Here is a 27,598-nt window from a genome sequence, read left to right on the forward strand (position 1 = left end):
ACATAGCTTCATCAAAAAGGAACGCTTGAAGAGGGGAAAGCAAGCGGTCACTAATCATCAAGAAACGGAAAACCGAGAGAGCCAAAAATAATCATCAGGTGTGAACAAAGTACAGTCTTTGTGTCTCGCCCACTCTTTTTCGTGAAGCTGGTGGGCTTCAATATGGCTCAAGTCTGCGAAAATGCTTGTACAACGTTGTATCGCGCCTTTAAGCTTGCATCCGAGTGGTAAAACCGCGTGGCCATACAAGCTCGTGATTGGAACGGCGAATGAATGGCCATCTTGTGACCCCTTCGTTTTCCCTGCTTTTACGCCGTCTCTGCCCATCAAGAGGCGAGGCTTCCTTTTACCGTGGGCATATCGTACCATCCAACTCCCATGGATGCCTAGGTACGCTAAGAAGCAGGACCAACAGATTCATTGTGATCAATCTCAATTTACGGGTGTACACAGTATTTGCCTTTATTTTGCCTTTACAGCAACGGATCTTGCAGCATGGTTATCTCGCTTCCCCGCCCATTGTCACCTCAAAGATCTTGAGAATGGATAGATCCTCTAGGATCGTCGGTTACAGCCTCAATTTCACATGTTCACTGTTCCAAGAGCAAGGCTGTCGCTCACAGCCATGAGGCTTCGCGCGGAACTAGCTCGGAGGAAAAATCAACGCCACACCAAGCCACCAGCTCCGGTTCATCTCCCGTTTGGGACATGCTTGCAAGCGGCAAGCTACGGCATGGCGGTATGGCTGCGAACAGGGCCTACTTTAGCTGACCGGATCGAGAAGCGCAAGCGATGCCCGTAGCTCACGCTGGGCTATCTGGGCCGGGCCATTCATACCGCCAGAGTGACCGCAGCGTGATGTAAAAGGTGTCTGATCTTCGGCACCGCGTTTGAATGGTCGGATTGGGGGCCTGAAACGCTGACCGGCCTCGCTCTTTCGGTGCTTTGATCACGTCTGTACGTAAAGAAGGGCTTTTCTCGGTGGAAAACGCCACAGTCCCCACGGGCCAAGGCGGCTGGCCGGCGAAGGATTGACACCACAATCGGCCCTGCCCTGCCCCGACTTAAGATGGCAAAGGGCAAAGGGATCAAGGCTCCAGAGAAAATCCACTCTTGGCTACCATGTGGTCGTGGTGGATGCCCTGAACTTACACACTAACACCGTTCTTGCGGTATGAAGTGCAGTTGTTGATCTACATCCATCTCGACTTTACATGTAAAACTCAATGATAGGTCCACGTACGCGTAATTTCATAACACTTACGCAAGTCAAAAGAGGAGAAATCATCGCCACAGCACGTGTTACAACAATGAGTGCAATGGCTTTGTCTTGCTTGAGGCTTTGCATTCCTCAGCTCATCGCCCTTGGCTTGCCTTGAGACTGTCTTCGTATAAACCCCGCCAAGTCTTAGCTAACAGCCATGCATTGCCTAGAGCTTGGCAAGCTCGATTTTGAACAGATCTGTGACATGTCTTGGCCTTCTAATCAGGCACTACATAGGTACTATACTAAGACTTTGCCATGTGAATTTAGACCCAAAAAATCATAGTACTACACTGGAGACAGTGGACGGGTCTGAATGCTCAGCCGTTTTCGATGCTCTCCTCGTCAGCCTCGCCAGAATGAGCTAAATTGCGGAATCTCCCAGCTCTCTCCACAGCGAACAACTCGCCGAGCAACAGTAAATTAGGTCAATCACGAAAAAGACCGTATAATTGTCATATTTCGATGAAACCCCCATGCCTTGACCGGTGACTATACCAAGATACGAGCCTTGATTTCAATACGGCATCAGCCTTGTGCTGCTAAGACATGGATAATACTCCACATTTACGCTTCAACTTCAACCTTTAATATCCGCGTGTTGAATTGACCAATCTTTGCCCATCGTAAATAATAATTACCCAATACTTCCCCTGACATGTCAGCATAAACACGAAAAAAGTGGTGTTTTTCTGCTGCCTTCGGGCTCTTCTCGGTAGCACTGCCCAGAAATTGCGGGCGTATGGGGTCGGGCCGAGAGAATCTGCCAGTTACATATCATATAGCCCCAGCTACGATTTTTGGGCACAAGAGAAATTCAAATGGGGTATTATTCGTGGAAGAAAGGTCAGTGAGGAAGCTATTATACGGTGGAGATGGATTATTAGGAACCGAAGATTCGGTTTTTTTTTGGCATTTCTCGTTTTTCCTTTGGGCCGGAAGTTGATGAAGAGGTATATATCGCGGTGGGTGAGCAGAACGAAACCTCGGTTGACATCGAAGTTCATGCATTCGGGCGGTGAGAGCTGGATATGATGAGAAGAGAATGAGTTTCATGGTATCACGCGGCTTCGACTCCGTAAATAAGCCGATATGAAGACTTTGTTGCTTGATAACTGGGATCATTGGACGCAGATTGCCCGAAGCCAGATTCTCGGAAGCCAAATCCGAGAGACAGGATGCTTTGTCTGTAGTAATTTACCAAAGTACTACTACTCTAGTATGAATGCTACCACAATATCCGTAACGTATACATGTAACTAGCGGTGATGGGGAGTGATACGCTCACCCTCTGCTGGGCATGATTCCAGGAGATGAGAAAAGGGTCACGAGATCACATTTTGGCCAGTCTCGCCGAAAATGGCTCCTGGAATAGGTCTTAGGCTGTTGTAAAATGGACAAGGTGTTTGTATGGCCGAGAATATTGGCTTATTGGTCGGTGATTGAGAAGATGTTGGAATGTTTCGAGCTATGTTGTGGATGAGCTGGGACTTTGGAGCTAGGTTTGGGGAAATGGGAAGGAGAGCTGGGCGTGGAATTGGGGAGAAGCTAGTATAGCTACCTGAGAAACTATGGATGGAGGTGCTGCTTGTGATTTGGTGCTTATATGTAGGTGAATTGCAGCCTCCAAGTTTTTGCTGTGATATGTTTCAGAGTAAGTCGTTCGATATTCATGTTCCAATGTACATTACTTGAGTGAAGAAAGCTTCAATCTTCTAATGCCCGCTACTTCACGGTCATGCAGGCTGCGATTAAATTGCCCAGTCACGATGTAAAAACTTGTAATACCTGGTCATGAAACAGCGGTCAAGCCTAGACGAAAGGCTTTACTTGAAATCTATCAAATAAATTGATGTTTATTTTAGTAGGGTGAATAGTGGTCTTGGTATTCATCATGGAAAAAGAATTGTCGATATTGCGTTGCTTATAGAGACAAGTTCAAAGGTTTGGTATATCACCGAAAGATTTCTACCTTTGATGTTGGTCAACCTGTCATATAGAGCTTGATAATAGGCGACATGTCTTTTGACAGTTGCTGTGGTCGATAGTACGATTAGTGGCACGTGTGATGAAGCATTCAAAACGAAGAGTGTATTTACTGATGGAAATGATATTTTTGACCTGCCGATATATACTCTGGTGCTGTGTTTACTGGGTGTAAAGTGAGTAAAAGCTCGAGCATCATCAGCCAGACGACTAAATCTATACCTTCCATGTATGATGTAGCAAAGAAGAGTAAGATATATGCAAGCTGTCTCTCAGAAGCTGCTTTTGCTCATCGTCTCATTCCATCTAGCTTCTGCAGAGTCCAAGATCTCATTACGTCTAACGAGGCTTTTTCTTCTTGTACATAGTCCAATCTACACGTATTGCGTCGAACATCTCTCTTCTTTCGCACGAGCATGAAATCCACATTGTGTTTGTGTGGTGCTCCTCAGGAGATCCTTGTACAGAATACTTCGATGCCATTGGAGCGGTAATACGGCCCGTTCATGTACGGAGAGTGGGTCGTGGCATCTAGGCACGTTAGTTATGCTTCGCCATATGGATTTTTTGTTGTAGACTATCTCAAGCTTGGGCCGATGACATACCGAGCTGTCCATCTGGGAATAGCTTCTTGGCGAAGGAATTGTAGCTGTGATTTGGTACCTAGGTATCAAGGCTGTCAATTTTCTGCCTTTTGAGGAACGAGACCTTTTTCTCATTGCAGACGTTGGTTAGCCCAAGATTCCTTCTAAGTGCGGCGATCGGTAGTTGACCGAGGGCATCATATAAGCAGCCCAAACTACGATTGCAATGCCAAATTAGTCTGAAAAGGCATCTTAGAAAGAGATGCGTGTAGAATTCAACTGATACTTGTGTATTTTACTCAATAGTGTATCATAAGTGGAAGTAAGGAATCAAGCACTAGCTGTGTTATGGGTACCATAAAGTTTGAAATAATTACATACTTGCGACTTGCAAACACGTTTGGCTTATCGCGGCGCAAAGATGTGATACATAGATGTGCAATCGCCAATCGACGCTGTACTTTGTACGACCCCAGATCTTGTAGGTTACTCCATACAAAAGCTTATTTTTAGCCATAGTCCGATCATTTAGCCAGTTTGCGGAAATATGCCCAGGCATCTTGCAAGGTAGCATTTCCCGTTACCATATAGAGAAGGAATCTTGCTGATCTTTGCCGGTTCTGTGACGCAACTGTTGAGCTATAGCGCTAATATCTACATGTACAGTGACAAAATGCGTATAGCTGTATGGTGTTTGAGTCAAGTTGATCCAATAAATAAACTGAGAATAGCACAAATTTCTTCGACAAGATAAAAAGAGCTTCATTGAGTCTCTAATATGTACACGTGAAGAAAATACCCAAAATCGCTCCAAGACCACATAAGCCCAAAGACCATATGCTCCTGTCAAAGCCTCATAGACAAATCATAAATAACAACCGCCTTGTACAGGTATATGCGTATCTTACCCAAATACTCCCCTCATAATAACCAAAAGTGAAACGCTCTCATATATATACTCAGAAAAGAAGAAAAGGAAAAGAAAAAAAAACTTCTCATAAAATCACTCTTCTTCGTCTCTCCAAGATCCCGTAAATAAATGCTTCATCATAGCACCCTTTGGAATAGACCCGTCATTCGTACTGGCCGAGTGAACCTGGCCCATGCCAAACCCGTCAATCGGCAGAATCAAGATATCCCCAATAAGCGTCGGCTCCTCCATAAAGGAGAGATCCTGCGTATCGTTCAAAATGGGATTGTACTCTTGCAGCTGCTCAAACACCACATCGGTCCAGGCCGCTGGCCCCGTCGAGTTCATGACCTCGAAGCTGCCCGGCTTCAGCTTGTTGACGGGCGCGCCGTAGATGATGGACAGGTCCTCCACCGAGTAGATGATGCGGTCAATCATCTTCTTGAAGACGGGGTGGCCCGGGGCCGCGGCAATGGTCCACTGGCAGAACTGCAGCCAGTGCGGGATGTCGGCCCAGGGCCCGCCATCGCGGCGATCAAACTCGATGCCCACGACCAGCCGGGCCTTGCCGCGGAACTCTTCGGGGATCCAGGCGTCAATGGGCCGGATGGCAACGGTGTCGGTGTCGGTGTAGACGCCGCCAAAGACGTCGAGGAGGAGGTAGCGCAGCATGTCGGACTTCATGCCCACGTTGGTGAGGTTGTGGTAGATTTCGGCGATCTTGGGGTTGTGGCTGAAGTGGCTCTTGACGAACTCGTTGCCGTCGTTGTGGCCGACCAGTGAGCTGTTTTGAAAGAACGAATTAGCAACTGCCATGAATTTCTTCCATTACACGCAAAGCAGAGTTGTTGTGCTGCTTACTACTGGTAGCCGGGATTCGTCGCAATCCAAGAGGCCGCATGCTCCAGCTGTCTGGGGTCCACATGGACGTGCTCGGGGTCGCCCGGATACGGCTGCGTCTTGGGAAGCACAATCTGCCAGATATTCGGCGTCACCAGGTGGGTGTGATTCGTGCCGGTGACCTTGGTCGGCCACTGCGGCACCCGCTTGCTGGCCGCCTCGTCGAGCCATCGCTGGCTGGAGTTGCTGCCGGTCAGGTTGCCGCTCAGCCAGACCATGGACAGCAGGATCAGGGCGATGCCGGCGGCGGCATAGTTTCGATATCGGCGCTGGGACGAGACGTGGTGGAGGATCTGGCGCAGCGGCGAGAACGAGTCTGCCTTTTCGCTGAGATACATCTTTTTTTTTTTGTAAGACAAGATGCTGTCTCTTCTTTGCCGTGGTTCTACTTCGTTTACTTGTCGCCGCTCTAGATACACGATCCAACGCAACTCTCCAATTCAAACAAGCTGAAAGAGTGAAAAGTCTTAAACGAGTGGAAATAAAAAAGAGTATAGACAACACAGAAAGAAAAAAAAAGAATAGAGAATCACAAGACAAAAGCGCTCACGAGGGGACCAGGGGGGGCTGCCAGATAAAATCGCGAAACGACGGAGCTAGAGCGATACGTTACTCTTCCCTGTCCCAAAGTAGGGCAGCAAATAAATGAGATTAGGCTGTCTTGGAAGCAAATCGTATTAGCGCAGCGCCAAAAAAGCAAACGGATCCTGCTCGTATTATAAAGAAAGGAATTTCCCCGGCATCGCCTCGAGGCTAGAAGAGCCTGGCCCGTCGTGAAAAAGACCAGACGCCAAGACGGCTCTCCTGCTTAGCCTGCTGGGCCATCTAATTCAACCATTGCATTTTGGCAATGTGAAAGGACACCACAGAAGAGGCAAATTAAACAAGATGAAAAAAAAAAGACTCAAGACTGAGTAGTGCTACTAGTAGTAACTGGCTTATACATCCCCCGCCCTCTTCTGCTCCAGGTAGCAGCGGCCTCTTTGGAAAACTGGCTAAAACATAACTCTAAATTGAAGCCTAGAGCCCCTTTGGGAACTGTGCCCATCCCATCATGCGACCAGACCAGACCCTTTTTCTTTCGTCTCGCCCTGTACTTCCCTTTCTCGTGTAAAAGCGCCGGCCGTGGAGACGCTTTTCCGGTTTAATATGCCAAACTGAGCTAAACGGACCTCCTTCAGCCACGTCTAGAACGCAGAGGATCCGACCAACGAGGCACGGCCAGGCGCGCTGATTGGCTGGATCGAGGCAACCCATAAGCTGACGTGCCCAATAGCTCCAGTCCAAAAGAGCAGCTCGCAGCGGTTTATTTGCTACAACTACTGATTTATTGCGGGCTAGGCCTTTGCTGGGAAAGTCTGGGGCCATTTTTTTTTGTATCGGCTAAAGATGGATACAATGCACTTGTTAGCCCCCCGCGGACGGATATGGCGTCTTGGTTTTTTTCTTTTTCAGGTACGGAAAGAGGGGAACTGGAGGCCTGATTTTCTGGAGTGCAGGAAGAAATCGCCAGGTTGAAGTGCAGAGGATTATTTGTTGCCGTCATTCAATGCTCTGCGCTTTGGAGTTGGCAAAGCTGAGCTGCGAGTGTGACACAGCGTCATTTGACCAGACACGATGGTTTCTGGATGGCAGGGTACGTGTATGCATTAACAACGCACGCCATCAACGCCACCAGCACCAGGGGATCAAGCCACCTGGCAACTTGGCTTATAACTTAGCCCAGTCCCTGGAAATGAAATCCTGTTATGCCAGACATCAAACTCCCGGAACTGGTGATCCGGGCCATCCAGTCAAGCTAACAAAAACTCCCTTACATACCCAATATCGTGGTGATGGGTTAACGCACCCGGCTATGTTATATTGCCCTCGCTCCCTTACTTTACCCTTTGTCCTTGTTTGCCATTGGTGGCAAAAGCTGTTTTATGTAATGCTCTCACTAGTCTTTGCTCATGGCAAGTACCACTAGACGTGAGTTCTGACGTTTGCTTGTCTCTGCCTTGCGCCCTGTCTTGCTCCAGAACAGCAGCGTCTCGTCTTGTCCCGTCTCAATTTCTGCCTGCCGTGCCTGCGTCTCTGTCTCAGCCCGTGTCTCGCTCTCGCCGTGACCGACTTTCTCGCTTTGCTTATTTTCGGCCTTTGTAAGGCAAGCCTGAATAGTCATCGTATATCTCAATTTTTAAAACTCAAGTGGTCTGACGAAAGCGTGTGTAAACGTATACAGTGACAAGCCTCGATCTATGCAAATATAGAATATGCTTCATGCTACTGCCGAGAAACCCACTCGCATGGCACGATATACCGCACAGCAGGTGTCTATCTTTAGCAGCCACGTCTTACTATTATGCACACTTATTGTTTCCTTAGAATCCACAGCGGGTAGCCCCATCTAAGCCCGTGCCGTGGCTGATACGAGAGCTTCGACCGTCTTGTGAGCATGGCGATGTGATATCAGACAGCATTGTGAAATAGCTCAAGTACTGCTAGTGAATTATGTACCATCTTTCAGTAACAGTAGTCCATCGTGAGGTCAAACTCGCCGCATCATTACTCAAACAACACTGCTCACTTTCGTCATCTCTCTATATAAAGCTAGCCTAGCTGAGAGCTCTCTCCTACGGAAGGTCAAGACAGCATAATCTTACTGACGAAGCAGTCGCTGAGGTTGAACCGTGATTCTTAATCGTAAACTCCGTAATTCTAGACGGATCTCGTGCATGCTCGCTGATTATAACTCTGAACATTCAACACATCTACGAGGCTGTAGCTGAAAGCTCACTTGCGTTACTCTATTTCAGAGCCAATGAGCGTCGATGTGCAGACACGTTACCTTTCTCTGCATCTTCAAGTTTCTAGAGACGACTCCTATGATAAGCTATTGACGCATGCAACTTTCTGCAAGTAGGGTACAAGATTTCAGCACGTATAAATTAAAGGCAATCTGGAATGCGCAATACGTATTCGCAAAAAATACAATCTAAACAGCCGGCTAAATCTGGGATGAGTACATTGAAGACGTATATAAACGCCGCGCAGAGCCGCACGATACCCAATTCGTGCAAAGTCCATTTGCCTCATATCTACACGTACTCGGTATGTCTTTGTCAAGACACCTTTACTCTCACGACTTAATTATAAGCCTCGTCTCAGTCATATCATACCCAATAAAATCTTTGAAGCATTACAGGAAAAAGGGAGCTCTTTGAACGGTAAGTCGTATTCTTATGCCAGTCCAGGAATTTGCTCACACCAGCACCGTCGTGCTTATACACTCTCCATGTGTTATTGACGAAATTCCCCTTGAGCACCTCGGGTGTCTCGACGTAGTCTGTATATATCTCTTTGCTCGTCTTTCTAGTACTGGACGCATAAACTCTCCATGTTGATCAGATATGCTTGATAGACTCTCGCATATTTTAAATAAAAGACCTCGCTGCCTCCATGTTGTGCGGTTTGGCCAACAAGTTTCACTTCAATTCGTACTTGTAGCAATAAACAAAAAGTCATCAACGTGTTTTCTTCACCTGACTTCTTTATGACTCTTTCCAAGGCCAGTTCCATTTGCAGCATCTGCTCTCTTCTCTACGTACGTACATACATACTACATACGTGCCACAAGGCACTTACACGTCAGTCATAAAATCGTCTGCAATAAACCCGTCGGGTGAATTGCCCTCCTCTTGCTATCCATAAATGACCAGGATACTGTGTACGAAGGATCACGCGGCAATTGGGAGACAGATAAACAAGCTCTCTTTTTCACGCACATAGTTTCCCGGCTGCCCACTCTCGTCATGCGATTCTCTAAAATTGCAGTTTTCTTCTCGCACTATGCAGCTTTATACAATATGCAATGTTCCTTGATCCTTGATCCTACTATAGCGACGCCCTCCATCCATCCGGCTCCGATGCCGCGGAGGACGGAGAAGGCATGCAACCCCGAATAACTTCCCGCAGAAACTCTTGTTCTTGCATTCTTCGGGAAATGTAATCCTCCGCCAAGTGATGGCATCTCCAACTCCGCATCCAATCACACAAAGCGTACCTCGTTGAACAGACCGGCCCGAACTTGCATCAAGCTGGTTAGCTCCAAAAGGAACGACTGGTATATCAGGACGTTAGTAATGACATGCGACACCGAAACCATGTTTTCATCACCAGTCGGGCTGGTTGGCTCGGCATTGTCTGTCGTTTCCGTCGTAACAGTCGGCTCGGTGGCAACTTCGCTCCGGTCCGCACTGCTATCGTCCCCATCTAGACTGGCCAGTTCATCTCCGGAGAACAAAGACTCAGGAGCATCATGCACCGGCTTTCTCTCCAAGTCCAAAGGCATCAGCTTGACTTGCTCGCCCGGCAAGGCTACCCGTCGAGCTAGAATGCTTTGATCCATGGCTGTAAACTCGGCTGGCTGAATGCTTGCTTGGCTTTGCCGCCCTTCTCGCCCCCCGCTGGCTCCGCTCTGAGCACTTGACGGTGACAAGCTCCGGTTAAGAGCGTTCCTGGTGGGGTCAGGCAGAGGCTTCGAAGTATTGGGGAAAGGGCTGGGAGAGAGCAGATCCGACACGCTGTAGCCAGGTGTCGATGCACCGGACGTTCGAGTGCTATTCTTGCGGCCTCTGGGCGTTACAGAGCGGCTAGGAGTTGAGAGTTCTGACAGCAGCCGCTGAGCAAAACCCTCAAGGCCGGTCGGACGTGACGGAGACACCGATCGGATAACCTCATCAAGAGTGGAACTCGGCCGTTCTGGCGTGCGAGGCTGAACTGGGGCTGGGGGGTTGTCCATGATCGCATTCGCCGTCTGGAAAGCTTCTCGTCGCTGTTGAAGAAGCTCGTCAAATCGAGGTACCGTCTGCTTGAAAGCCTCGACTTGGTCGCAGAGGCGCTTCAACACCACAAGAATACGCGGAAGAGATTGTTGAGTCCATTTTGGTCGGCGCCTGCACTTTTCCATTGACTCCAGCCTCTCTGCCTCCGTGTCATCTGTGAATGTCGAGAAGCCGCCATCCGAGGAATCGCCGTCTTGCGAACCAAGCTCGTCAGCCAGTGACTTATTGCCAGGTTCAGTTTCTGCGTCTTCTCCCTTCTCAGTCCCAGTTTCAGTCTCCGTCTCTTCCTCGCCTTCTCCATCTTGCTGTGATTCGGTTTCAACCCCCTTTTCAGGTTCCGGCTGTTGCTCGTCCCCAGCGTAGGTGTAGCTCTTGGGATTTCGCGCAAGCCAGCCCTCAATGCTCATATAGCCGCATATCGCCATGTCAACTATGGTATCAGTGACTGACAGATTCGTTTCTACTGGGTTCATAAAAAAGTTTTCCATCAGGTCGAGTATAGAGTTGAGTAAAGGATCGTTGCTGCGGAGCGTGTGTTCCCTAACATCTTTTGGCGCGCCTGGAAGGCTGTCTGGAATTGTAGGCGTCTTGTGATTGTGCTGTGACAGTCTGGGAGCAACCAGCCTCAAAGAGCATGGGTGGCTTTCGAGCCGAGCCATGGTGTCTTTCAAAATGCTCTCGTAGGTCTCATCAAAGTCGCCTCGGCCGCCAATAGTCTCCGCCAGAGCCATCAGATACTCAATTTCTTGCTCATGGGCACCCACAGTTCGGTTGATGTTGTTGCTGGGAAACATGTCGGTCTGTAGGAGGGTAAGCACTGCGTATCGATGGTGCCTTTTCACAATGGCCGATACCAGCTGAAGGGTGACATAAATGGTTTGCTGGTTGCGCGACCGAAGACAAGCCAGAATAAGATCGACCAAGTTGAAAAGCAGCGGCGTAGCGGTCGTGTCGGGTTTCTCCGCCATCATTGTAGCGAGATCCATGGATTTGCGCTGTCGAGCAGCGCTTATGGCGGTCCCTGAAGGGGGGCTGTTCGAAGGGACAGTCTCAGGCAAAGCCAAAAGGTAGTGGAGAATGAGGTTGATCATGTCAGGGTGATCCAGAGATTCTATGATACGACGAAGATAGGTCAAAACTGCAACGGACGAGCCTCCGTCTATATCGGAAGACTCAAGCAATGAAGGGTATCTAGAATTTGGTCGGCGTTAGCATACCAAGAAATATCATATGAACACCCATGATGGAGTCTTACAAGAGCTGCTGTAAGAAAATAACCTGGAAATGTTCAAGCAGTGTCGATTTAACTTCCACAGATTTGCAATGGTTCAAGACATCTTGCCAAAAGAGGAGGTGCGATAAAAAGGTCTCCAGGTGGGATTGGAACTCGCCAGAGCAGGAGCTAACAATTTCATAGTTTGATGTTGGATGTTGGTAGTCGGAGAGGGCGAGGATGGGCGGCAAGTTATTCGGCAGGTGGTCTATAACGAGCTTGCGACTCAGCTGGCTGTATAGAGCTCCCAGCCCAGTGGCCATGAGAGTCGACAGGTCACTCTCGACGATCCATTGCTCCAACGATTCCGAGCTCGACGCTGCCTCGATGATGTAGAGAAGCCCCGTACGCGCAAAGTCACCAACCTTGCCTTCGTGGTGGATGTAGTCCATCAGGATGTAAAAGAGGGGGAAATCGGCCCTCTTAGTTCGACCGGCGAACTTGTCCCGGACACTGGCAGCCCTGTCGCTTGGGCGGTTGACGTCCTGCTGCGTCTTAAACCAAGCAGGCAAGATCTCAGGGTCCAAACGTATCTTGGTGGTGATGTTGAACGCCAGCTCCACGACTCGTGACTCGGTATCCAGCCCGAGACGAGCGCTGTTGACGCCGGTAATGCGCACCAGCAGGTTTGTAAGACTGGCAGAGAAGGTGTGGTTTTCAACAAAAGCCTCTTCCTCGCTCTCAATTAGCGTCGCAAAGAAGAGGACAGCCTCTTTTATGATCCATTCGTTGTAGGACGACGTCGCAATCTTGCCGATGGGCACGTATATCTGCTTGATCGAGGCATACTGGATACAGGGGTGCGGCAGCGGCCGGCGGCTTTCGTCGCTGAGGATGTTGGTAAGCTCCTGGAGCCTGATCTCGACCGTTTCGGCGGCGTCGATGTCTTGGGACAGATTGGTAGATTTGCGCCAGATGGACTAAAGGAGGGGACACGGTCGCGTTAGCATGGCCGGCGCAAGGAGATTACACCTGAATGTGCTGTTGGCCTGGGCATCGCAACAGACGAGCCAACTCACCAGCAGTCCGGCATACTCCTTCTCGAAGCGATGAAGGCGCTTGGCGGGATCCTTTGCCTGTTCCTGGCGGGAGCTCCCGGAGGAGAGAGGGCTTAACAAGCGCGACCACTGCAGAGGCAAAGACGGGTTAGATAGGATGATCTCGTTTATCCGCTCAAGCTCAGCTCAGCTCAGCTCAGCGTTGGGGGCTCCCCTGATCACGGGCTGCTCACAAAATCCATGGCGACGGCCGAGTCATCTCTGTCCAGCGAGACAAAGTTACGAGGGCACAAGCCTCTGAGGCGCGGGGAGGGTCCGATCACAGGCTGCGGGGAGACGTGTGGTGGATTTTTGGCGATGCCAGCACAGAACGAGACAAGGGCAGGACAAGGTCGTCGTTCTGGTGATGATGCCCAGCGAATCGAATCCTGGGCGGTGAAAGCGGCGGGGGGGTAGCCCAGACCTCTGATCTGCGCGCTTTGGCAGCGCTAGGCAAAGTACCCTGTACTCGGCCGGCAGACGGAGGGGTCTGGGAGAGGCTGCACACGTGCGCTAAATACCGGACCGTCTTTAGAGCCCGGCAGAATTCATCGTACATGAACCTTAATGAAGAGCCAGGAATCAGGTAGCAAAAGGTCTAGCGACGACGTTTTTGTCATCAAATGACTTGGAGAAAGAAGACCATACTGCCTATAGTCTTCTGGGGAGATATACGCATGAAGTCGACATATAGTTCATACTCATTTCGCTGTATCAAGCCTACTAAATAGAGCTCTTGCTTGAACGTAAGAGTACGCACAAGCAAGTCTCTCAGTCAATAGACAAGTAGTACGTAATTCAACGTTTTTTAATCTTGCAGCTTTATAAGTCATATTTGATAAGCCATTGGTTAATATAGGATCCGTCTGAAGCTAGACTGATTGATTATCCGCATCAATCTGGTGTTAGTGGGGCGAGATGCATCTGCAAGAGCTGCTACTAAATAAGCCGCAGACATGTAAGCACTGTAGACTTGCGGATGTGCGGTATGGCAGTTGGAATAAGCGATCTGTAAAACATACATTTTCGGTAGAAATTTGGCGATGTTACAAGGTGCCAGAAATGGGACATGGCACAGAAGTGCACATGGCTGGACAGACCCCTTGGGTACCCAAAACACGCGAGACTCGAATGCTACCTATGTACATACAAGCAGCCAAGTCGCATCTTGTCCGCTTATAAAATGTGACTGAACGCGTGAAGCTAAGCATTCGCTAATAACTTGGTGCTTTAATTGCATTATAGTGACATTGTCTGCATAAAAAGACGACATCGATAGTGCACACGTGTATATGGGCATACATCTATGTACATGTCCTCACCAGGAGACTTAAGTATAACAAAGAGTCAGTTGAACTATAGGCAGTCTTCTGGTGAATTTCGACGTGACTCATCTGAAATAGTCGCTCTACTTTGTTGAGTTCGAATGAGATAATGCCTTACACGTCGAAATATATTTTCACTGTTGCTGCCATCTGAAGCGCATAGCCTTATTTACATGTACCCGGCGCGTTCTGTAGCATGCCGTCTAGTTCGCTGGATACAGTCTCTACATACATGTATCGAGGCCATCTACCCTAAATTGGCATGTTTCTTTAATTCGTTTCTGCGACATTTCATTCGTCGTTTCTCATCAACTGGAGAAGGGACTGCTCTTCCCAAGTCATTGTTGTAGGCTTTCGAAGTCTCACCTAGCGCCTAAAGATGCAGTCAGATAGAAGGTACACATGCCATGAGAAATTAACCAGAGAAAAACCACAGGATTTACGTGGAGCACCATGGCCCAGAAAGCTAACTAGATGTACCATACCAGACCTCGACCATATAAGCATGTCAGATACAAATTCACCCCACCCCCATCCTATTTGAAGATTGCTACCTCATATCTCAGATTGTTCCAAGTCTATATTCTCCAATGGAATCGCTATTGGAGGGCCATGTTTGAAGCTGAGAGGATGAACTGGCTGAGCCGGACAGTAGGTTGAGCCGCAAGAACCCAAACATTTGTGATTACGCATTTAACTTTACTATTTGAATCGAAAAATCTCATAATTGATGAATTAATTACTAGCCTCTAGTCAATAGATCATTGTGTTAGATGTGAGTACTAGGCGATAGTTTACTGTCGCAGCTTTGTATAAGGCCAACGAGTTGATTTGGATCTGGACATAATGTAATCAGTTCAAAAACGGGTCAAGGAATTTCATGGCTAAACAATGACAGGAATGTAGATGCAATGAAATGGACTGCTATAAAGAGATGTAGATGTCCCTTGACTTGCAGCACTGGTCCTTTGCGTAGTACTAATACTGAACTCATCATAAGCTGATACTGCCTATAAATAGCGCGGCCCAAAGCAGGAGAGCATTGCAGCAGAAGTAGTCATATGTATGCCCCCTCAACGACCTGTTTCAGCTACTCGATTCATGAACCTAGCTCCTTTAAGCAGCTCCTGCTTAGATGCAGCATAGCGCACGGAGTCGCCGGCCGAACCATTCTTCTCGAACGAGTTTGTTTGGCTTTGAGCTAACAAGCACGTTTGTGGGCCTACATGGACTCAGAAATCTTGCATTGGATCCCTGCCAACCGGAGAATTATGTTGCGAGCACACGCAACAAACCTGGTTGGAGCACGGAGAGAGAAGATGACGAGGACGGTATAAATATAGAACATGGATTCCAAGCGAGCTGCTAAATCATCAATTTATTTATATACGGAACAAGCACATTAAGCTAGAAATATCATGCCGCTTGCGTGAGATGTGCATGTAAAGACTCTCCAACAGATATACAATGAAAACCCACTCTCAAGAGTAGTACGATTATCTCCCCCTTAAACAGCCATCTATAATGGTTCTGCCGCTTACTGGCGAGTCCAAAAGGCAACATCAGACCAGGTGACGCTCAGAGGGCCAGTGCCGCTGTCAGTGGTGTAAGCACCAATCTTGTCGTAGAAGCTTCCGGAGGGAGCATTGTCGTCACGGAAAGCCAACGCGCCGTTGACGTAGACCCTGAAGCTGTGGATGTCCGCGTTGTGGACGGTGTTGATGGTGACGCTCGAGCCGACCTTGGCAACGCCAGAAGCCAGAGTAGCACCGCCCTCGACGCTGTAGAGAGTGCCGTCGCTCTTGACGCCCAGGATGAAGTAGGGGCCCGTGCTGCCGTTGAACGTCTGCTTGATGGCGACCTTGTTGCCGCCAAACGAGTTGATCTTGAAGGTGCCGGCGAACTGGTGGACGCCAGTGCTGTAGTCGTCGTTGTAGCGGTTCTCGGCACGCAGGTGGCCGTTGGAGCAGCCAGAGCCGCTGGTGCTGCCGTTGGGGCTTGTGGGAATGCTGAAGGTGCTGCCGCTGGCGCTGCCGCCGGCGCAAGTCTGGAGCTGGAAGCCGGGATTGGCGGTTACCCAGTTGCCGCTCTCGAGAGGAGTGGCGGCCATGGCCACGGCGGCAGCCGAAAGACTGGCGAGGACACTCTTGACAAGCATTTTGAAGGCGATGTGGTGCTGGTGATATCAACGGGCTGGAGAGGCTTGAAGCTGGCTGTGAGGATGAACAGAGAGCGGACAGGATCAGCTGCCGATCCGGGGTCTTTTATACAAAAACGACCCTGTCCCAGCATCACGTACTTTTACGCCAACGTGTATGCCATGCGTGTAAGCCGCCCTCGATCCCATTCCAGCGAGGCAGCGGAGTCGATGGAATATTCCACCTATACGAGGCCTAGCCTTGCGGTGCCGTCGTTTGAGCTATACCAGCTGGGAAGGTCTCGAGTAGCAGCCCCTGGAACGGCTAGCGCCAATTGGCCCAGCATGGTGCCGGCGATCCGCCGCTCTTATTGACAGCGCCCTGGAGGATGCGGAATAGAACAGTCCTGAGCGAGAGGTGAGCAGTTATGTAAGCGTGTCATCAGCCGTGATTGGTGGAAGAAACAGCACAGCAGGTCGTGTCTACAGAGAACATTGAAGGCGTGTTGTTGTGACCTGCTCCATGTGGAGGAGACACGAGGAGATCATATTGCCTGTTTCTTCGCGGTGAGAACCTAAGATTGAGGTGGCGTCACTGCTGGGGGTTTGTTCTTGAGCTTCAACGGCCCCGCCAGCATATTGCACGTACGTACCTATTATTACCGAGCAGCTGTGGTGGATATCAGGAATGGCCAACGTCACGCAATGATACGATGAATCGCTTTGTAATAAATGGTGTAAGAGCAGAGGGCTACTACATACATGTAACTTATACGAAGTAATGGAAGGGATACCTGCTTCCGCGTAAGGCTACGCGTGCACTTACAACGCAAAAATACCAGCTGTCGTTGGATCGAGTCCTTGGATTAGGCATGGCTGGCTCTTGTACTACATGCTTTACGTGTTGTAATGCGTCTTTTCTGGAGGCCGTTTAATTGGTAGAAATGCGAAGTTGCTACGGGTTGCAATTACCTATTCTTAGTAGTATATACGTCATTCTATTCATGGCGACAAGTCGTGCTGTCTGCGTAAAGCTACTTTGTGTGAATCGGTGAATGGAACGCGTATATGCAGAGTGAAACTGACGCGCCAGTGAGTAATTGATGACCCAAGACTTTATTACAGTTTCAGCAACTGCAAATTGCTGATTGTAACATAGTATAGTATAAAGCTCGTATTTGGTACACTCTTGTTTAGTCTCCTACCTTTAGGTATCTAGCTTAAGACACATGTATTCTGGCACACGCCAAGACTCTAGTCGTCCAGCTCTGTTCGTAAACTCTCAATCCATGCTCGGCCACCAATCCCGTACCTGCATACAGCAGCAGCGCAGTGCCATTCTTGGCCCAAACCAGCACTTCTTGTATAAAATCCACCAGTCAGCAATGCTTATATCATGCTTTTGTCAGCCGGCACAGTTGTTCGCTCAAAAGACAACGGCTCATTCACCCAATTCTGTTCGTTCAGCCATACCGATCCGCATATTTACGAAGAGATGTCAAGTCCTGCAACTTTAGGGCGTTTTCCGAGCTTGCTCTGCCCCTAAGGCTTGGAACAGGGAGCTTATCTGCTCCTTGTAGGCGGATCTCAGTCGTTCGATTCTGTCCTTGAGCTGCTGAACTTCAATTTCTAGCTCTTCGTTCTTCTTCATCAAGCTTTCCTCCCTCCATGACGATAGTGATGAAGATGGCGGTGGCGGCGTCAACGGAGAAATATTTCGAATTGAACGTTTAGTAGGAGTAACCTTCTCCCGGAATTCGGCAATGCGTGTAGTCGTATCCGTATCAGGAGTCATCGGCGCAAAGGAATAAGAACTCCATCTCACTGGCGTCGAAGGGATGGCCAGCGTGGCCGCAAATTGTGGTTCTTCCGATTTCTGGGTAGCTCCTTGTGCATGATCAGAAGGGACTGCGTTTCTCTTCATTAGGCCGTACGAGACAGCCTTCATGTGTTGAATCGACTGGTTATGCTTCGTCAAGTTCACATAGTTTGCGAAATGGTGCTCATACTTGGGACACTCGGGTTCGCCGCATGCAAGGTTAAGCCGGTCAAACCGCTGTCGAATATCCGCTGTCGGTGACGTTGGATTAGACGCTGAGTTGAGCAACGGATACACGTGCTTCGTCGTGGTGATGTGCCGGTAAAAGCTTTGGCTCGTCTTTAGCTTTTCGCCGAAAAACGGACAGCCCTCGGCGGTACACCGAAACTCTCTGGCTGCCTCTTGTTCTGCCGTAATGTCCTCCGCAGACTTTCCGGACTTCCGAAGATCTTCAGAATGTTTGATGGCGTTTACGTGCGCGTGCGACCCTTGGTGTCTGCCGAATTCGCTGTCGGAGTAAAAAGCTTGCTGGTATCTACGGCATGACGGTTCGAGACACTGATAGACCTCTTCGTCTGAAGGCTCAGAAGCGGTATCTTCGCAGAGAATGTTTATGACCTCAGCGTAGTTAATCTTTCTGGCGAGAAGAGGGCTGTTAAGCTCCTCTGTTGGAAATAGTCGCTCATGACCGCTGATGCGCAAGGCGTGGGCGACAAACTCGGATCGATTGGTGAACAAGATGCCTTTCATTTCACATTGAGCTTCTTGGCAGATCCAATTGTAATGGCCAGTATTTCCAAAGTGCCTCTTGAGCGCCGGCATTGCGGCAAAACTTGCGTCACACTCTGAGCAGGAGTATGGCGGGCTGTGCCAGTCCTTGACATGAACTTGACATTCGTAAATAGTATCGAATGTGAAGCCATCGCATCCAATCTCAGGACAGGCAAACAGCCTGCCCCCTTCACCTTCTTTGCCATCTACATCGGCGGCAACTGAGTACCCTGACGGAAGGCTTTCTGTCATAGATTCATGCTGAGGCTGGTCCATTGAGTTTTCCATTGACAAGTTGAGAAATACCCGCTGAATACGACGAAAATTAAAGGTGTCGAGGGCTTCCACGGACGATGGAAGAGAGCATGATGCCGCGAAAGCAGTCGAAAGAAAGTTGAAGGCAGCACATCACGACTGCTTGGTTTCCAGCTTCCAGCTTCTGATTTCGAAGTGAGAGTAGAGCGAAAAAGACTCGGCTTGTGTGCTGAGAGTTAAATGCGACTTGAGAGCTTGGTGAATTTTCTGCATCAATGACTTGCATTTCAGGCTGACTTTTTCATCACTTTGGGGGCACCACTCACCCCTCTGCTGCCAACCAATTCAAGTGTATATCTACATGTGTTTACTTTGTAATCGGCATCGCATTGGTCAAAGTTACTGCAACTATGCCCCCAGCCATGCGCCCCCAGCGAATGCTCATGCGCATGAAAGACAATGTGTATCTCGAATGCTATCTTTGTCTTGTCTGTAGAATTTATGCGTAGATCACGGGCATTCTGGGAAGTATCTGACGACTGAACAACCACTTTGTCTTCATACTTTCCGCTAATTTGTCAACCAAAAAAATTGCATTAGTTACTAGGCAGTGCCATGACGAGGTTCATTTTAATCTCATCAAATCATCATCGCCTTGCTCGTTTCCGCGCCCATGATAACCCGTGGCGGTGCCGCTTAATGAAAGCTACTTGGCATCTAACCAAGCGTGAACGAATATACATGTACCTACAGGTATACACTGGTGAGATTCTCCAGCGTCAATATTATTTGCTCGTGGATATTACATTAGACACTTGGGGTCATCGATAAGGAGGATGCGGGAGATGTTACATCTATTCTACGCTACAATGAATGCATTTGGGACGCTGAGGGACTACGCTCATTTGAGAAAGATGTCGATGACCGATTGTATACGGGAATCAGTAATAGAGCGTGTCAATTTGTAGTTATTCGTGCCTTTAGGCAGTACATCCTATTAGCATCTATACAATCCATACCTACAGAGCCACTGCAGCCTTGGGATTGAGCTACGGCTATCAACTTCGAATCCTATGACCAAAGAGAGGAGAAAGTGGCTTTGGCCGTGGCTTTGGCAATTTATCACACGTGGTTGTTGAAAATGGGAAATTTTGAGCAATTGGAATTAAAATAGTTGTTGATTTATAGATAGATAAACCATAGCGTATTGTAATATATATATGAGATAAAAACATCGTAAAGTAAAATAGAATTTACAGTACATGTGTAATTCTTGCTCTAGCTTACATTTGCTTACCAGCAAATAGGGATGCCCCCTCTAAAACACCAGCTGTTCTGGCTGCTCTCCTCAGGCGGGTTCTTGTCTTGCGGCTGGTCGCAGTTCCGTTCGCAGTTTATTTCACCCTCTGAACCAACGCAGTCGTACTGAAGACAGAATATTAATAAGCTTTTTGTTCATTCCTGTCTGAATAGTTACACAAAAGTTGATTTACATATGTGCGCAAGCAAGTAGCATCATCTCCACCAGTAGAGCGAACAATAGCCACGGGGGTGGCAAGAGCCATGGGGAGGACGGCGAGAAGCATAGATAACTTCATGTTGAACAGTGTTTTTCGAATAAAGCTCGGTTGGTGACTTTGATAAGCAAGTGAGATGCGGGTTGAAGAGCATTCTATGGCGAGCAAAAGAGGCGCTCTTTTTAGAAAATAATGAGGCAATTGTACGGCTATGTTCAAATTGCAGTCTTACACCCGGAGACATTGATCAAAAATCTCTCATGTGGAAACACGCCTTGAAATTTGCCTTAGCTTCATCTGATCAATCTTTTCGCGCAGCTCACGCTCGTGCTCAATACAAGGCAGCATCTAGCACATGTCCAAGCGCTGCTCATCTTCCAGACTCCCATCCGGCTTCGAAGAGTTGCAACAGTAGGCTCATGCTCAAGTGGCTGTGGCAACAGCTTTCTCATGCCACCAGAATTTTGCGTATACATAATATAGAGCGTTGCTACTGTATTTTCCAACTTGCAACATGGTGTTCTAAGGACGTCAGTCAGCAAAGTAGGCTTGCCAGCGTCAAATCGGCCCCCTCATGGCTTCTGTCCGAAATTGTTTGCCAAATATGCATTGCCAACGTGACCACCAGTTCTATTCACCTAATGCAGACATGAGAATGAGCTCGGGACACCGTGTTCGCAGCGCTACGGCTCGCGTCACATTCATCTCAATGGACGGCGCTCTGCTGAAATGAAGGACCGCTATCTCTATCTCTATTCATTGGAAACAATTGACCCATTCTAGCGCCATGGTAGCCAAAAGAGGGTCGCGAACTTAGACTCTGTTGTTTTTACGCTGACCAGGAGATCGGAGTGGTTGGAGACCTGGAGGAGAAGCATGAGACGAGATTATTGGCTGTCGACGCACATACGGGGGTTCAATACAGGAAATTGAAGAGATTTGTTCGTTATGTGATAGAAGGTATTTATTTTCCCCCTCTTTTCACAGCCCGAGATCAATTGTGTTCCGAAAAGTTTCATCTGCACGGCTCGCTCGCGAAGCTGTGTGCGTGTAGTAGAAGCTTTCTGCACAGACCGCGATGCGGCTCATATTGTATGAATAAAACTTCTTCGGAGAACAATAAGAACAATGCCAAACGTGAGATGAATACAGCGACAGAAATAAATCAAGAAGGAGTCCGAAGCTCCAACCAGTGAGGAGTAAATGTTTGGTGAGAGGACAGCAGCTGTAGTTGCTAGTGTCAATCTGGATGCCTATCAAGAATCTGCAACAGATGATTCATGTGAGCTATTAGCGGGAAGAAAATCTCCTGTACAGTGTGTACTGTCTGGCACATCACAAAGATAGTTGCAAAGGACAGAGCTTTGCTGCCAAACAACTAGTAGGTATCTAACGCAATAGTTCCCTAGCTACAATTTGCGAGATACTAGCTTATCAGAAAATTACAGTGCTGTGTTCTACTCAGATACTTAAAGCCCAGAGAAGTTGTACATATATCTAAGAGTGATACAGTAACCTCTATAAATAGCGCAGGATTCCATATCACGCGGTATGAATAGCACTCGAAGAATGCAAATGTTCTCGTTCAACAGTTCATAGCGTCATTTTTTTTCTGTCTCTTCAGTTATTTCACTTCTAACAATAGCACAGGACCCTATGTTGGCTTTCCGAAACAAACTTCTTTTGATTGCTTCACACTTGTAACCCCATTAACAAGCATCATTATTTACAGAGTGGCCATTCATTCTACCAGACTATTCTGTGCTTTTGGAAAGGACTGTACTAAGCTCTCTCTTTATGTGAAGAAAGAGAGAGTAAAAGAGATAGAGCTTATGAGAATTGTTGCGGAAGTAAGTTAATAGCATAATACTTCTTAAATAGTAGGAAACAAACACATCTCGAATTAGGTGAAAAGTAGTGGCTTCAATATGGGTTTGAGCTAGAGCACTAAACAATGCTGAGTTTCAGTTCACATTTGTACAAAAGCATTTGTTATCTAAGGTATGCATGTACAAGTTGTCTGAAAAGCCACAGCCTATTACATAATCTTTCTCAGCTATGATCCTCATCCCTCATCGTTATACTGGTCAAGTCCTGAAACCTATGAATATGATGCCAGCAGTTGCCTTTAAACTCTGTGAATAGAGGCGATACATACACAATAAAGGAAAGGCTAAAGTTGAATAGATCCTCTCTCTGCGGGAGGAGAAACTCCTTGAGATATAGTTGAAACTAACGGCTAACGTCGGGGGGGGGGGGGGGGGGTTGCGAATTAAGTGTTGCCTCATTTTGCCTTAAGTATCACCCGCCAGCATTTACTATGTAAGCCGTTAAACCGTTTTGAAAGGATTGGGCTTGATATCCAATACATTTAGGTATATACTGGTATTGGCCATAGCTGCCAGATAGAAGTGTAATAGATGGAAGTGTCAACGAACACTTGAAGCCAGAGTCAGGCTAGAGGCGGCACAGACAAGCAAAGCGCAAAAACTATGGATAGCACTAGTAACACACATCCACCAAAGCATAGGCTGTAAAAGACTGGATGACAACAAATAGAACTAGAAACTAAATATTGTTGCCTAAGTTGTTCTTCAACTCAAACAGGCTCCCGTATTGGCAAAGACACCCGACACTTGGAGGTTATTGTTCAAAGACACGTATCTATCTCAACAGAGTATAGTGCATGAGTACATGTACTGGCACTAATCGCACGTAGTCAGGTGACCCCTTCAGGTACCTATAGTTACTTCCATAGTCCCAGGTGACAGTTAGTTTCAATGTTCTCGCCTCTCTCAACACATCTCAAGATCCATTCGCACATTGCTTGTATTAAGCCTGAGCTCAGCGCCTTTGGTACTTTTGATCTCTTCCTTCGTCCGATGATAAACAATAGTCAATGGTAGCTGCCTAAGTTCACCATGACATCTAAACCACTTCTGTATGGCTTCTGCCTAGTATTGCCGTATTGCCGGTTAGAGTCCCTCGCTAGCTGGTTTATCTCTGAGTATAAATAATATTGAAGCACTCCATCATTCAATTGCTCTAACTTATCAACTCAATCGTGTTCCTACTATTTCATCTGCCTCAGGAAAAAAAAAAAAGAATTACAACAATTATAAGAATTTACAAGGAAATCACAAAAACCATGGCGCCTTTCCAACAAGACGACAGATTCTTCACCAAAGATTGGACCATTAGCCTCCCCTCTCACCCAGAGCCGAGCCTTAAATTTATTCGCTTGACACCCGCCGAGACACCCGCATTTATTCGCTTCGCAGAACAAGCAGTCATCCCGCCGGCCCCAAAGAGCACCGAAGCCCCTCTTGCCGAAGCCCAGGCTCCACCACCAGTGGTCATTCCGGGAGAAAGGATGGAGAGGATGTACGCCGAGTCTCGGGCCCGCCACCACGCTCTCGACGTTTTTGTCTCATTAGAGGGCAAGTTTGTAGGTTGGGGAGGGGTATTTGAGATCACCGGCCCCGGCGAGAAGCCGAGTGTTGCAAACATTGGTATCAGACTAAGCCCCGAGGTCCGAGGAAAAGGACTGGGAAAGACGCTCATGCAAGTCATGCTGCGGTTGAGTAATGAACTGGATATCAATGTCATTGAGGCGGGCACTATGAAGCACAATTCCTCGATGAGAGCAGTGGCGAAGAGCGTCGGCCTCGTTGAGACGGAGGAGATTAAGGAGCTCCCTGGGCAGGGCGTGGTGGCTGAGATACTGTTCAAGGATATTGAGAGGGAGAAGTGGAGGGATCTTGATATGGTGGTTGAGTTTAAGGATCAGATTGCAAGTGGCTGACTGGGCGTCCTATGGGCCTATAATCCATGAACGAGGAACGTTTACATTACGTATCTGGTTTGGAACAGTTCTTTTGCTTCTCTTCTCCCACCTAGTTTCCTTTGTCTTCCTCATTGCTATCACGGAACCAGCAACGCATCCAGTTTCGTAGTTACAGTAAAAACCGAAATAAGTGTCAAGCGTTATAGTAAAGAATCTCCTTCCGCACGGATCGCGTTGTGGGACTTGTGGCTGGTACATTGCGAAGTTCAAACACTCACAGGTAGTGTTTTATTACGACCCAACAACTCTGCTGCAATACTGTACCATTTTATTTGAATTCACTTATGGCTCCAGTCCTGCTACCTAGGAATGCTATTGCCACTAAATCAAAAGTATAAAAACCCTAGGCCCTTTTGATACATCATTAGCAAAGGTAGTGAAGCTTAAGAGAGAATGCGATTATATACCTATTATCTTGTCTACTGTCTTTCAAGTGATTTTTCAAGACCCATACTGTGTCAATACTAAAAGTATTCCATACTGTATACTTTCAACAGCTTGAACAGGACTTTCGGAATAAAGTTTTGCCATGCTCCAAACTATATTCACCTTGGCTGATAAGCTGTCCGGGATTAAGCGAAAGGAACCATTACCTATCTCAAAATACCGTAAATTTAGAAATGGGTGTCACGGGCTTTCTTTGTTACCTACCTAATTAAGTAATCAAATGAGAGGCTTATATGAGAGGCTGCGTTGTAATGTACTGTTATACACTGCAGGTATTGCCCCTGCAAACAACGCGAGGATAAACAATCGTTTGGTCAGCATTGGCGGCTGGTGACTACATATAAATTAGTACCATCACCTTTTTCATTTCCTTATTTCTATGCTCTCTATAGTCAAAAGAGGCTCTCTATAAGACTGATTATAGCGCTGTCTTTGGAGACTTCTAAGCCAATATACCAGATCTGTCACATCACTGTATATGGCCGGGGAATTTGCAATAATACATGTATATCTGGAACTAGTGTTCTGAAGACTACCTAGGCTATTGCCGTCTCTCTGTCTCTGTGCCGCTACTTTCCACAAACTCCATCATGGATTAAGAAAAAAGGCGCCAATGGCGCGGACCTATGAGCGGCCGGATATGAGGATTACGGACAATCTCTTTGAACTTGATGCCGACGCCATGTATGCATTGATGGCTATGAATGGAATTGGCCTGCCCAGGATAAATGTTTAGCGGCCTGGAAAGATGAATGCGGCGTTTGAGAAAGAGAAGATGATTATGAAGCCAAGTACATGTATAATATATTTCCAGGCACCTTCATTAATAATGCTGGCCATATGCCCAAATCCTGAAAGTTTTATTCCAAATTGCCGAATTTGATGAGTGGTAAATGTCTCTGGCACCGTCCTTGTAACCTAAACCTACCTCCAAATACCGTGAAGTTAAGGCTTCCAGGACCTGTCCCTGTATTATCACTATTTTCAATACTATTGCTGTATATTCACTCGGTATCCCCTCCCTTAGCGTGAATGGCCCGACTGGTAATTTCACAGTTATTCGGCCGAGTTTGATATTTCATTTCCGTAATTTGAGTCTTGGGTGGGAGATATATGTAACTATTATAGAACTATGCAGGTACGGTGTTCTCTTGAATATTTATTTTAAATTGTGGTGGTTTTGGAGGGACAGGTGGCGCGCTGGTGCTTCTTATATAGCCCAGCTGGAAAGGACGTTCGCCCCTCCGGCCCCGCCAATGAGGATTGCTTGGCGCACTATTGGTTAGGCCCACTTTGTAGCTTATAAGTCGGAACAAAGGCTTGAGAGTCGCGAGGGACGCGGCAGTAATGCCTACGCCGACTTCGACGGTGCTCCAATTTGCAATGTCGGCGGTGGCAACTAGCGAAATGACGTTAATTTGGATGAAAGGGAAACCGCCTGATCTGGGTTAGGCTTACATAGAAAGTTCCGACCTTCTGATAGAGTATTAACATACTTGTATCGGACAAGCGTGGCTGTGCTCGCACTAAATGACTTCATTAGCTACCCTGGTCGCTTGGTCTGCAATCAACTCTCTTCTGACTGAAAGACTTACATGGCAGCAAAACTTAGAAGAACAATGACCAGAATCTTGGTCTTCAGCGGCATCTTCAACGACCAAACAATAAAAGCAGGCAAGATTCCGAAAGTCCAATCTGCAATACAGTTCAAACATGAACCAACATAGTTCATGATGATGATGGTTCTTTCTGGAATGCAGTAGCCTTCAATCCCAGGATATATTTCCCAATATGCGGAGATTGGGTTGCATTGAAACACGCCAATGAAGAAGAAGGCGATACTAAAGACCACTGTTGACGCTATGGAGAGCCGAAGGATCCATATATGCTTGATATCGATTGCTACGCGTAATAAGAAAAATCCAACGGATACCTTCACCACGCAGGTGCAGAAGACGTAGAATAATTCGCACACATACCACGTCTAATCATGTCAGCTATCCTTGACAGCATCCTCTCGATCTGCAATATAAAGCAATGACATACCAGAAGCGCATTTCTATTATCACTGGCACTTAACATATCACGGCTTTTCCCGGTCCCGTATGAGATACCGACGTGCTGAGAGATGAGGTATGCGGTAAATGCGAGCTGTGATCCATGTCAGACGTATTCTAAGCAGATTGGGCCACCAGTGGCAGGCACAACGTACCCAAGAGACGACCATGAGGTGGTCGTCGATCCCAAACGATCGTACAATCCATCCTCGACAATAGACGCGAAGAGAAACGGCAATCGTAGTAACTGTCATAAAAACAATATTGAGAGCGAGTATCTGGCCGCTCCGGTCCTCCATAGTGTTGCGAAGACAAAACAAAATTATCGCGAAAAGAATTATTGGCGCAGCTGAGGGAAAGTATAATGCATTGCTTAAATACTAATGATTGCTGGTGTAGCTCCAAACCGGTGGAACACACAACTCGCTGGGTTCTCAAGAGAGGGGGGCACACAGGGGCTTTAATGCCAAGTGAGAGTGTCAATTAGCCCATCGCGGGGATTGTGGAGTATTTATCAAGCTAGATATATTATGAGGTTGTATCATAGTCAAAGACGCACTAGTTGGTAACTAATGAATCGCAAAAACTAGCTTACTCAAGAAGTATCAAACTAGTGACGTATCAACGGGCGCAAGTCCATGTC

The 27,598-nt window shown here is 47.6% G+C and overlaps 6 protein-coding genes across 6 annotated transcripts; 1 reads left to right on the forward strand and 5 right to left on the reverse strand.

The window, feature by feature from the left end:
* Window positions 1-4,837: 4,837 nt before the first annotated feature.
* Window positions 4,838-5,982, reverse strand: TGAM01_v206209 (initiation-specific alpha-1,6-mannosyltransferase; the record flags this gene model as incomplete). Its single annotated transcript, XM_018802540.1, has 2 exons — window positions 4,838-5,528; window positions 5,606-5,982. 2 exons carry the CDS (start codon window positions 5,980-5,982, stop codon window positions 4,838-4,840), a joined length of 1,068 nt encoding a protein of 355 aa, XP_018664047.1.
* Window positions 5,983-9,674: 3,692 nt separating this feature from the next.
* TGAM01_v206210 (hypothetical protein) lies at window positions 9,675-12,983 on the reverse strand (the record flags this gene model as incomplete). Its single annotated transcript, XM_024549823.1, has 4 exons — window positions 9,675-11,661; window positions 11,726-12,663; window positions 12,763-12,870; window positions 12,975-12,983. The coding sequence occupies 4 exons, from the start codon at window positions 12,981-12,983 to the stop codon at window positions 9,675-9,677; spliced, it is 3,042 nt and encodes a 1,013-aa protein (XP_024405485.1).
* Window positions 12,984-15,642: 2,659 nt separating this feature from the next.
* On the reverse strand, window positions 15,643-16,263 carry TGAM01_v206211 (hypothetical protein; the record flags this gene model as incomplete). Its single annotated transcript, XM_018802538.1, has 1 exon — window positions 15,643-16,263. The coding sequence occupies one exon, from the start codon at window positions 16,261-16,263 to the stop codon at window positions 15,643-15,645; it is 621 nt and encodes a 206-aa protein (XP_018664045.1).
* A 1,492-nt stretch (window positions 16,264-17,755) lies between these two features.
* On the reverse strand, window positions 17,756-19,108 carry TGAM01_v206212 (hypothetical protein; the record flags this gene model as incomplete). Its single annotated transcript, XM_018802537.1, has 1 exon — window positions 17,756-19,108. The coding sequence occupies one exon, from the start codon at window positions 19,106-19,108 to the stop codon at window positions 17,756-17,758; it is 1,353 nt and encodes a 450-aa protein (XP_018664044.1).
* Window positions 19,109-23,752: 4,644 nt separating this feature from the next.
* TGAM01_v206213 (hypothetical protein) lies at window positions 23,753-24,409 on the forward strand (the record flags this gene model as incomplete). Its single annotated transcript, XM_018802536.1, has 1 exon — window positions 23,753-24,409. The coding sequence occupies one exon, from the start codon at window positions 23,753-23,755 to the stop codon at window positions 24,407-24,409; it is 657 nt and encodes a 218-aa protein (XP_018664043.1).
* A 1,653-nt stretch (window positions 24,410-26,062) lies between these two features.
* Window positions 26,063-27,254, reverse strand: TGAM01_v206214 (hypothetical protein; the record flags this gene model as incomplete). The annotated part of the gene is made up of 6 exons (XM_024549824.1): window positions 26,063-26,121; window positions 26,175-26,297; window positions 26,357-26,424; window positions 26,494-26,882; window positions 26,945-27,049; window positions 27,111-27,254. 6 exons carry the CDS (start codon window positions 27,252-27,254, stop codon window positions 26,063-26,065), a joined length of 888 nt encoding a protein of 295 aa, XP_024405486.1.
* Window positions 27,255-27,598: the final 344 nt, after the last annotated feature.

Source organism: Trichoderma gamsii, assembly GCF_001481775.2.
Source record: "Trichoderma gamsii strain T6085 chromosome Unknown Scaffold_20.2, whole genome shotgun sequence".
In the NCBI taxonomy this organism is placed as follows: Eukaryota; Fungi; Ascomycota; class Sordariomycetes; order Hypocreales; family Hypocreaceae; genus Trichoderma; species Trichoderma gamsii.